The sequence below is a fragment of the Phoenix dactylifera genome, chromosome 1 (genome assembly GCF_051530095.1).
Source record: "Phoenix dactylifera cultivar Ajwa chromosome 1, Ajwa_hap1_PhDact_Kaust_v1.1, whole genome shotgun sequence".
NCBI lineage: Eukaryota > Viridiplantae > Streptophyta > Magnoliopsida > Arecales > Arecaceae > Phoenix > Phoenix dactylifera.
The window spans coordinates 47,961,061-47,973,095 of NC_143190.1; the positions used below are offsets into that span (position 1 = coordinate 47,961,061).

The 12,035-nt window shown below is 40.4% G+C and overlaps 1 protein-coding gene across 1 annotated transcript; it reads right to left on the reverse strand.

Moving 5' to 3' along the window:
* Positions 1-1,059: 1,059 nt before the first annotated feature.
* Positions 1,060-12,035, reverse strand: LOC120110367 (MIZU-KUSSEI-like protein (Protein of unknown function, DUF617)). The gene is made up of 4 exons (XM_088704227.2): positions 11,631-12,035; positions 9,217-9,605; positions 9,021-9,095; positions 1,060-2,444 (listed from the first exon to the last, which is right to left on the reverse strand). The coding sequence occupies exon 4, from the start codon at positions 2,184-2,186 to the stop codon at positions 1,398-1,400; it is 789 nt and encodes a 262-aa protein (XP_088560353.1). The 5' UTR covers positions 2,187-2,444; positions 9,021-9,095; positions 9,217-9,605; positions 11,631-12,035; the 3' UTR covers positions 1,060-1,397.

The window sequence follows — 12,035 nt, forward strand, 5'->3', positions numbered from 1 at the left end:
AGTTAAAGTGCCCATTAGCTTATAGAAGTTTGCTCCGATGGAAAATTATTAAGAACCATACAGGTTGATCAGCTATTTGCTAAATGGATCCATATATCTATATTGTTAATCAAACAACCAAGATAGCAAGGTTGAAGAGAACCAAGACGGAATCTTTGGCCGGAAGACTTGTGTAGTGTTGCACCTTGCTCGTATTCCGGATCATTATGGAGTACTATAACACCTTAATCTTTCTTCTATAAAAAGGATTACAGCTAAGCAAGAGTGGAGCAATATCTCTATGCGATTGGCCGATAAACCAATAATGGCCAACGCTGAAAGCACAGCATGGGGCATGATGTCGCACGAGTTGCTCTCGAAATATTAGTTTAACTAAGGGCAGTGGTATACATTATTGAGGTATACTTGGTCTACATTGAGTAGGCTGTCTATTCTTCTTGTGTCAAACATGTCCCCTCTATGGCCTAAACCATCATAAAATGAATCAAAGCAAATGCACCAAAACCCATCTTTTCTATGGTTTGTCCTGTTTGAATATAATAACACGGACATCACTTCCAAGTTCAATCCACAGACCAACGAATTGAATATTATTAAGTACCTTCACCCGCTATCATTTCGCCTGCTGTAGGAACCTTGACTACTGGAAATGACGATGCACCACTATCTCTCACGGTTTGACTATGTTCAGGCATTTATATGTCCGGCTATATTTAAATCCTAACCGTTGCAAAAAAAGGACAGTTCATTTATTGGTTAGCAAAAATTAAGAGAAAAGTTGGCAAACACAACTATTCACCCTGTTCATCAAACAACAAAATAGACTTTAAAAAAAAAAAAAAAAATCTCCTCCTCCTGGTGTTGCTGCTCCTGTTCTTCCTCCCCCCCCCCCCCCCCCCCAAAAAAAAAAGAAGAAAAAATCATTTAGAAAAACTAATCCATCCCAAAGCATGGGATGAAGAAATTACTTCTGAGAGATCCATTTAGAAACACTTATCAGAGTGGATTCCTTACCTTGGATCCTCCTATTCTCCAAATAGAAATTATAAGAAAGAGATATAAACACATAAATAGCCAACTACAATATATACTCCCAACTTATACGATGTTACAACAATTGTTTTGACAAACCTTCAAGCCAACCACTAGTTTTAAGCATTACCAGTAGAGCACTATACCGCTATGGAACACCTTATCTACTAAATCTAACAAAACAGTCCCCAAAGCAAACGAGTTTATTACCAGCAGAATGGACGGGGAAAGAAGAAGAAGAAAAAGAAAAAGAGGAGGAAAAGGGCAAAACAGAACCAACCACCCAAAGTACCATGCTTACCAGAAAGAACCTAAATCTTTTTCCATGGCCAAGGAGAGAATAGGATCAGAATCCATTTGGATCATCAAACTCTTAGCAAGTAGATACTGAGCTCAGGGCCGCCATTGTTATCAGGGTTCATCATGTAGAAGGCCTCGGAGTCTTTAGATCCCACCACCCGCTCGAACCTCGCCCTCATGTACATCATCTCCCCCTCGGAGCTGGAGCCGCCATCCCCCGGCAGCACCCCTGCGCCCATCGACACCGGCTCGACCGCCCGCAGCACCCTCCAATCCGCCGGCCCGCACTCGCGCCGCACCGCGTAGCCGCACTTCTTCCCGTTGCAGTACGCGCGCCAAAGAGGCTCCTCCAGCAGCTTCCCCGCCGCCTTCCCGTCCCTCCGCTCGCACTCGAGGGCAATTCGCACCAGCCCCGATGCCATCTCCCTCACGAGCGTGCTCGTCGGCGTCGCGAGCTCGATGAGCAGCGCCGGGCACGACCGGGGGTCCACCTGGAATGCGAAGTGGACGTGGCCCCGGCGGTGCCCGAACAGGGTGCCGGTGACACGGGGACCAAGGCCCCCCAGCCGATGCCGCCGGGCAATTGCCGCTGCTATCACCGACCGGAACCTCGAGACGGCTACGGCAGCAGAGGAAGCCCCCCTTTTCCTTGCAGCCGGTGGAGCAGCCCCCACGGCCTCATCCTCACAACCATTCGATGAGGAGTTGGAGAAAGCGAGAAACTCGTCCTCTGCCTTCCCATCTCCATTCTTCCTCTCCTCACCCCCACCTCCCTTTCCGATAATCCGTTGGAAGTGCCTCTTGGAGAAGGAGAAGGATGACTCATGGGGGGTTCTCGCCATGATGGTCCTCATCTGCAAGGGAGCTAAAGACAACAGGAGTCAAAGAAACGAGAGGGAGGTGCGAAAGAAAAAAAAAAAGAGTGGAGAGCGCGCTGAATGATCGAGGAGTAAAGACAATAGCGAGATTAGAGATTCCCTTCTTGTGTCTCCTTTTGGGCTTGGGGCTCATTTATTCCATGCTTCTGGTCCTTTTTGTCAGCCGCTGGGGTCCGTACTGGGAGATGGCTAGAGGATACTGACAGCAGGAGGGAGGTGACCAGACCCACCAAACTGTTTACAAGAAATAATTAAAAAAAAAAAAAAAGCAAAACAAACACAAACAGTACCAGATACAAGAGAGAGGAGGAAACAAAGGAGGGGCGATCGAAAGTGAGATAAGACCGTTGGTGTGAAAACCTTGGGATGGGTGGGCGGAGGTGGGCCCAGAGATGAGGGGAAAGTAAAAGAGCAGCTTTGACTGGCTGAGGTGCATGGCAAACACCTTAACTGCAGGTGAAGACACAGCAACCGTACTTAGCCTATGGGAGACAAACACCACAGCTGCTGTCTTCCTTGTGCTGGTCTCCGATTTGATAGGGGTCGGCTGATGGTCCCGGGGTTTCGAGGGAGGGGCACTTGGAGGTGCGGCACAAGCATATGACATGTCTAATGTATCCATATATAGAATCCTTTCTCGCCGAAGAACCTCTAAACTCTTCAACAGGCTTCTAATTTGAGGTCTGGTCTCGAATTTGGAGTAGATTGCAGTACTACCAACCACTCATTTAGATGCAAAAGCTGTCCTCCTTTCGCATCTTTGTGCATGCTATGTGATGCGAGACATGATTAGTTTCTCATTGTGCACTGTGCACAAGAAGACTGGTGTAGCAATTCATCAGCAACCATCCGATCGGAGACGATCGGTATTGTCAAAATTATTGTAGGTCTATTGACTTATTTGTGATTGATTGTATCAAATATAGCCGTTCTTATCAAATTTCATCAACTTCTTACTACTGTTCTTATAAATATAATTCTCTTCTCAAAAAAAAAAGAAAGCAATCAATGATCCTACAGCCATCACCAAAAACATCTCTCTCGTAACTGGAAAGACCGATACAGGACGAACCGTTCATGACAAATACAGCTAATGCTAAACCTGGATCAATAATTTTAGCAACAAAAAACTTGGGAATATGGGCATGGATGGGAATAAGCAAACATAAGCGGCACTAAGATGGCACGATACACAAAGGAGTACTGCATCCGAGTACCTATCCTTTTTCTGTTGAAATCCTGGTAGGCTTCCATGGCTACAGTTATTACAAACAGATTAATGAATGCAGGCTCATTCATACACCGTCCCTCTTTGTGATTTCGCCTCTAGTCTGGGGTTGCATGGACAGGAATCCTTGGGGTCCAATTCTTGCTACCAGTCTATGATATCAAGGTGATAATAGAAAGCCATGCTAAAGAAGTATGAATTGGGGCAATGTCAGAGAAATCCATTTGAAATTTCGCCGGGATGGACTTCATCGTTTCGATGAAGATGACCTCTCCGAGCTCGTAGTTAGTAGAATCAACTTGCAATTGCGAAAGATAAACTCTAATGATTAGCTGATATGGAAGAAGTTTTTGACACACCTTGAACTGGAAAGCCATCATAGCCGAAGTCATGAGCAACCGGCGGTCCTGGCAGTTCGCCTAATTTAGGGTTGGAATGTTCCTAAAAGGCAAAGGTACATTGGTCCATGGAAACTCAATTATCCTCTTCCCTGGAGGTTCCAGTCAAGCACACCCTGTTCATTTATTTTAGCCTACTAGTTGGCATATCTAGGCTGATCTTACACTACATAAAAAAGACATTCTCAGAGTTAGCCAACACATGCCACTAAAAGATTTAACGAATATGCACACTGATATACATAATATAGGAAATTGAGTAAGACTCTTCATTTTTAAGATTGGGAGACTGATTCAGACATTGTAAAGATAATTAAGAGTACCTTCCGAGCATTCTTTGAGGTTGAAATCAAAATATGAGATGGCCTTTAAATGATCTAGCAGTTCTGCTGCTAAGAGTTATGGAGTAAAAAGGATATCTTTTATCCCCAAAGGTCGCAAAACAGTTTTTCCAGCACCAAATTGATCATTAAACAGTGCAAAAGGCCGTCGTTGCAGCAGGGTTCAGAAGTTGTTCGACCAGGTGTGAGCAATGACAGGAGCATGATGCAAGATACATATAAAAGTTAAACAGTACATAGAATAAAAATATGGAAGCAAATGGCAATGTTTCTATAAATGGACTAAAGCCAAGAGAAGGAAAGTTGATAGGCTTGTCTGATATTGTCCGAGTATAGTTGCTCCCCAAACACAGTCAGCCTGATGTCCTTAATGTTCGGAACGAAACAGAGATATTTAATAATGTGAAAAACATAGTAAGACAATGGTACGAATGGACAAGATCCTAGTCAGAGCAATATGTTGGAAAAACGACCCAGATTCATGAGCCTACAGGTGAAGGAAGACCTTCAAACCTTGCACAGACTATTGACTGATTTTTGCATCCACAATGCTTCTCACTATTTTTGTTCACAAACACCTCCTTTTCCCCCCCTCTTTTTAGAGAAAAATACCTGCATGTTTGGACATGCAGTAAGGTCACAGATTCTGTCCAAGTCTAGGGAATGTTTAAAGGATTACTCTTGCACCTCAGTTGCATGAGCATAGACTATGACCGATAATGTCAGCCTTCCTAAATGTCAACCAGCCTTCTAGGTTCAGCATAGGCCCTCTTTTGTCTAAAGTTGCATTGGCCTGTATGCTGAGACCCAATTTTAGAAGGTTGATGTCAGGTTGACCACTTAAAACAAGAATCAGCTTAGACATTCCAAGGAGCCTCTACGGGTTAGAATTATGCTTCCCTAGACAACCTATTTTGATGAAAAGGTTGGATGGTAATGACCATCTTTTTGACACTGTTATATGAGCTTATGCTGATGACTGCCTACCATGTTTTAAGTTTGTGGATATAGGGAAGAAGAAAAAGGAAATGCATGTCCAACACTACAGTGAATTTGGATTTATACATTAAGTTGTTATGGAACTTTACAATAGATAAGATATCACATAAGACTTTAGGAACATAATCATACCTAAACTGAGTTCGGGTTATCATTAGGGCTTCTAGATCACTTTCATGGGAACTTACTCCCTCAAATCTCACGCGTGAACAGAAAAATGGATGACAAATATCTGCATGGAATTAATACTGAGAAAAGAAGAACAATAAGATCACAATGGCATGATTCATATTGCAGGAGGAGATACTGCAATTCTATTGTGATTAAGTTGTGATTTCCATTTGTAAGGTTGGAGATAATATCGTTGTCAAAGTACCTGAGATCTTCTCAACAGACAAGATTTGAAATCAAGATGTGCGGATCTTTGCCTTTTTGATACACTAACACTGCCTGTGGTATAGCATCTATTAGAAAATTCCCCTACATTCTACAACCTCTCAGAAAGTCAAAAAAGTGTCTTGAACTGTGGAATCAATATCAAATCAGTGGAGAAGGCAGTGCAATACAGCAAGATTCAGATGTTATCAATCCAAACTTGAAAGACAAGGGGGAAACAAAAGATAAAATAACATTTTGGAAGCAAATGATATGTTTCAGAAATTGGAAAAGAATTCAGGATAAATTGTTCGAGCTCTCTTATGCAATTTAAAAGTAGCTATCTCCTTTAGTCTACATGATTAGCATGATATAAAAAAGCTTCCAAGTACGGAGAGAACTATATCTACAAAGTAAAGGCCAGCAATGACAGAAGAATAATCAGCGAGATATTAAAATAAGCAAGCAAAATCCTATCATACATCTCATTAGGGGTTAGAAAAATGACATTCCTCGTATTTTTTGCGGATATGTCAGCTGAAATGTGAAAACAGACCTACACCCTGATTGTTATTGTCTGCATTGTTTTATACTTTTAACTATTTTTAGAACATACATCCTAACTTTGTTAGACATTTTTGAGATATATGTGTGTAAATATACACATATATTAAATGCTAATATTTTCTTGAGAGAATAGCTAAGATGGTCCTCTCGCCTTCAAAATCAATGATAGACCATCCAAATTCAATATCTAAACTGCTGAACATGATCTACACAATAAAAGATATTCATAAACCAAATCATGTGTTTTGATAATCTCTAACCTACGCATTATAGTAGTACAAAAACAAACACTATTAATTGCACTAGTGTGATAAGATACACAATAGGACATATAAATTGAAAATTCACTTTATGGATCATTATGCAGACATCTGAAAACATGGTACATATAAATTTAATAGGTCTTAATGGATTAGATCGTAGTAAAACATACATGGGATAGGAATTGTTGATAAGAGTCTCCTCATCTCTAGAAATTTGTGTCTACAAAAACATGAGACAATTCTTCTGTGATTGAACATGTCAATAAAGCACCTTATATTTCCTACAATTTTCAAATATTGTTTTAAATTTTATTTCAAGTGTTCTACATGGATTTGAATTCATGAGAGCACCCATTATCATGATTCTATCAAATGATTTCCTAACTATGATCTCCCCTTGTTGCCCAAGATGACAACCCAAGAGGGGGGGTGAATTGGGTTTTTCTAAATTTTTAATGCTTTAAAAGTTTTCTTGTTAAGAGCTGTGGAAGCTTTCTTAAGTTACTTGTGTGAACTTACCCTAGAGCAAGAATCAAATATAAAGCAAGAATAAATACAAGAACAAGCACAACACAAACAAGACAATGTATAGTGGTTCGGTGCCCTCCAAGCACCTACGTCCACTCCCCAAGCCTCTCCTTGGGAATTTACTATAATTCCTTGGATTACAGTTGGATTGTTTTCCGGGCTCACAATCCAAAAACCTTTACATTTTGGTTTTCCGGGATCACCAAAAATCTATGTTGGTTTTACGGGCTCACCAACGAACCTTCACAATTGGTTTTACGGGTTCACCAACAACCTACGTTGGTTTTACGGGCTTACTAACAACCTACGTTGGTTTTACGGGCTTACCAACAAATCTTACAACAAGAGTAATAAGTAAAGAATGAAATCTCCTAAAAGAGCAAATAAGGCAATTATAAACTACAAAGAAGAGTTTAGAGAATGTTTATCACTTTGAAGGAGCTATTCTCTTCTTTGTCAAGCTTGCTTCACTTCACAAGGGTTGGCGGAGCTATTGATGACTCTTTGAAACTGCTCAACCACTTCCTTTTGGCTCTTAAGATGAAGCAATTGAATGAGGCTTGCTTTTCTAGGGTTTTCTCTTGAATGTGCTTCTTGATTTCCAAAAGCTTACTTCCTCTGATGAATATTCCCTCTTAAATACTTCTCCAACCTCCAAATAGACCTTCCTAACCGTTGGATTGAAGAAACTAGCCGTTGGGAGTCCAAAAAGCACTTCTGCACAACTAGCCGTTATGCTTCTGCCCGTGCTTGGGTCGACCCAAACTTTCCTGGGGTCGACTCAAACCACTGTTCATCAGACTTGGGGTCAACTCAACTTTCACTGGGGTCGACCCAACTTTCACTGGGGTCGACTCATGCTACATTGGGGTCGGCCCTCTCAGGAAACACAGAACCTTATATTTCAGCCGTTTTTCACTGGGGTCGACTCAACTCTTTTTGGGGTCGACTCAAGGTTGGGTCGACTCAAGTTCAGTTAGGGTCGACTCAAGGTTGGGTCGACTCAAGTTCAGTTAGGGTTGACTCAAGGTGGGGTCGACTCAAGTTCCATTGGGGTCGACCCTCTCAGGGATTTCAGAGACTTGTTTTCTTGAAGCTTGAGGATGGGGTCGACTCAACTTTCACTTGGGTCGACCCAAGTACTGTTCATCCTTGCCATTAATGCTAGAATATTGCAGAATTTTTCTAAACGTGCCAGGGTTGACTCCATCTCTTCTAGGGTCGACTCCATCTCTGTGCCAAGTGTTCCAAAGGCGTGCCATTTCGTTCCAAGGCGTGCCAAATGTATCGGGATCGACTCCAAACTAATTGGGGTCGACTCTAACCATGTTTTTCTGCACTTTAAAGGTTAGTTATGCACATTGAAACAACAATATGATATTCCAAGCAAATTACGATGCATGGCACAATAAAGTTTCATACCCTTAACAGTAGAAATTACAGAATTGCCCTTTTAGGTATCTTTAACGTGAAACTTTGCCAAAATAGATTCTTGAGCTTTCTACCATTCTCTATTACAAATTTTATCTCGTTATCAATTCTTGAGAGTGGTTTTGACCATATATTCTTAATGTATCGTGAATATATCGAGGGTGTGTCATTTATCAATGATGTATCGAATATTTCTTCCTTACTCACTTATGTACTGGATTAATTGAGTTAATAGCATTAGCACTTCTATATGGCCTCAATGGCTTTGTAAGCATCAAAATAACACTAGGATCCTCACCCCTGTCTTATAATCTTGCCAACAAGCCGTTAAAATATTTATGACAATTGATGCTCAAAAAGCCTAAAAGTGCTAAACTTTCTGTATAAATATTTTAATTATCATCATTATACAACTTAAATTGATAAAAAATTCTGAAAGCATCATTGAATGCTTGTTTCTATCTTCTTAGATGGATGGGCACAATTATTTGTTCCTGTGGAATCTACAGGCAGGCAGATCTCATGCACAGTAACTTTTGGAACAGGATGCAGCAACTCACTTCTCTTATGATTTAATAGTTGAGGATATTGTGCCAGTTCATGCCATAATGTTCAATTTGAACAGATATCTTGCTAATCAGTGCATGAAACTTGCAGCAGGAAGGAGGAACAAGCCTAACCTTGGGGTGTTTCTGATACTGGTGCAGCAGTTCATTGACAGCCATCCAATGGAAGTTGAATGCCATCAAAGAAATCTGCCAGAAATGTAGACAGGATGAAAAATACAGCAATAAGATTTTCACTACAAAGAAGAGATTTAACAACCAGGAATTCAGATTTCAATAACCACAAGTTTTACCTACGAGAAAGCTTTACCTTGCTGGGCAGATACAACCATATGAATATGACGAGCACTATACTTCTATTTGCGGCTCCATGTGAAGAAACAACAACTGTCCATACTACCCTTCCTGACTCCAGATTTAAGTCTGAAATTGAACAGAAAATAAACCATTTCACTTCTGTGATTTTCCCAGTGCTTTCATATGACAAGGGTTACCATGGTATTGATGCTCCAGATGGTTGTTGGTCTATGGCAGCACTTGGAGAAATTATAAAGATTTACGAAAAAATTTTGCATGCCAAAACCCTTTTTGTGCAAGTCTGCAACTGATGAGCAAATGCACCTCTTCACTTCTACCATGTTGCCTATTGACTGGACTATATGAGCTTCTGTGGCACCATTCTTGAGACAGGCTGTCACCCTGTGCCACAGAATGAGAAGTTATGATGGTACAAAAGGAGGGGAAAAGCCAAAGACTAGCTGTTTGTTCCCCTATAGCAAGTTGCAGCACATATGAAATAGCCATTTTACAATTGCATATGAAATATGGCGCAGCTGCTTTGAAACCTACTGAAGAATATCCAAGAAAGCAAGAAGGCAAGAAACAAAGTGTTGTTGCAAGTTGAAGTGCAGAAGCAGATAGTAAAAAAGCATTTAGAGAGATAACACCTCAAAACAAGATTGAAGCATGTAGGCTCAACATTCATATATACCAACAAACTTCATGGAAGAGAGCAATGTTCTTGATAAGACAGAACAGTTATTTTATTTGCAAACCAAATCTAAGATATTATACATGAAAGTATGCAAAATGGGCCAGATTTACCATTTTCACAAATACAGGCACAAGACAATAAGAAACTGTTGCTTAGATAATTCAAAATGCATGTTTTAGAATTTGCAAAATTAGCTCTCTCTCTCTCTCTCTCTCTCTCTACACAAATGTGTGCTTGAAAATCAGAACTAAACAAGTAAAGGAAAGTTGGATCATTAGTATAGGATTGAAGGATTTATCACTTCCCTAAAGTTGTGGTTGCCTCCATATATTCAGGGTCATACAGTTCATCTTACCAAAATTCAAGAGCCCAATCACCAACACCAGTGATCTCAGCACACAAATTCAAAGCAAGACAAGCCCTTCCATCTTTTTGGCAAGAGATTGCAAAGTAGACAAAGGAAGCAATGAATTTTTTTTTTGCAGATTTTGAAAGGCTTAGGATGCAAAAGATCAAATGGAAAAAGTGCCCACAATCCTCCATCAGGTAATTGCTTAGAAAATCTGCAGAACATAATAAAATTAATTAAATAGCAGTAGTTGGCTTGGCCGAACCCTAATGCACCTGCTCGGCTTGGCTCAGCACCTCACAATCATATGAAAGGACGGACCAATTGGTGCATGTGAACCTTAGTCAAGAATCCCTTGCATGTACAACAAAGTACAGAAAGGAGGAATTAGTTTCCTAATATGAGACTGAAAAAATGCAGCAACATGCCAATAACTGTTAGCATGGTACCTCTCCCCTAGTGGGCTTGCCCTTGGAGGAGGTTGGGTGTTTGAATCCTTGGTATTGCTCAAAGAAGAAAAAGGAAAAACATAGAAACATTAAGAGACATCATTATTTTGAAGCTTTATCAGACTTAAGGATCGATATAATAGAGAAAACGAACCCCAAATAAAGCACTCAATTGATCATCATAAAATCTAGAAAAATTGTCAATACATTCATAGAAATTCTTAAGGCACAACAAGCTCTCTCTCTCTCTCTCTCTCTCTCTCTCTCTCTCTCTCTCTTGTTTTTCTGTTGGTCCTTGGAACTTATCAATTTGAGTTAGCAAGCATAACATCCAAAACTTTATAATACCCGTAATAACTGATATATAACAGCAATAAATTATAGCAATGCGCTCCTAAAACATATGGACGCAAACATAAGAGATCAAGCAATGACGAGCCCCATCTTTCTCTCAAAAAAAATGGAAGAAGTACGTGGAAACAAAGACATGAAAAGCATACACTTTGGAAAGACTGCTAAATACTACACAAGTCAACCAAGTTAGCAAATCCACACTTTGGTGAACTACGAAATTTAATAGCTCAATTAAGCAACACTTTTCTTCTCCCAGAATCCTCGACATAGTAATTCGAATCTGTTTGAAGTATAAGATAATGCCGGACATCTCAACTACTACAAAAATTTAAACAATACACGTTAACAACTTTCAGTAACACGCCTAGAGAACCAATTAGAAAGATATTAAAAGGGAATTCGAGCACAAAATTAAACATCTAGCAATTAGAAACAGATTAAAAAGGAGAATTCTAGAAACAAAAATAAGCATTTAGGAATTTTTCCAAGAGTTATGAAGGAGTAGAATCAAGACCTAAGCATTTGGTCCTACTGTTTGAGAGAGGAGAAATTAGGTTTCGGAAGCGCTTCTTCCATACCTGACAAGCTTGAAGCCATCGACAGATAGAAAGCGAGGAATTTGGGAGCTTTCAACGTCGACAATTGCTCCCGCCATTCTCCGGGAGAAAGAATAAAAGCAATGAAAGTACCCTGAGTCGAAACTCACGAGTTCTGAATGCCGCGTTTGCCATTTTTCGTACTGGCTTTGGGAGGTCAACATCTCTTGTTTCTCTCGACGGAGGAAGCCCGCCCTTTTCAAAAAAAATTTCTCTTTTCAAAATTAATCTATTGATCAATAGGTAGGAGAGCATGTTTATTTTCTTGTATAATGTACTATGCTACCGTGCCATTCCAAGTTGAAATCAAGTGCCAATAGCTCGGTGGATTGTATTAAGAATACGTTCCGTTGGGAGCATTGAATGGGAATGGAAGCGAATTACTTT

Coding starts and splice junctions, on each gene's coding strand:
- LOC120110367 (XM_088704227.2), bottom strand. CDS start 2,186: ATGAGGACCATCATGGCGAGAACCCCCCATGAGTCATCCTTCTCCTTC.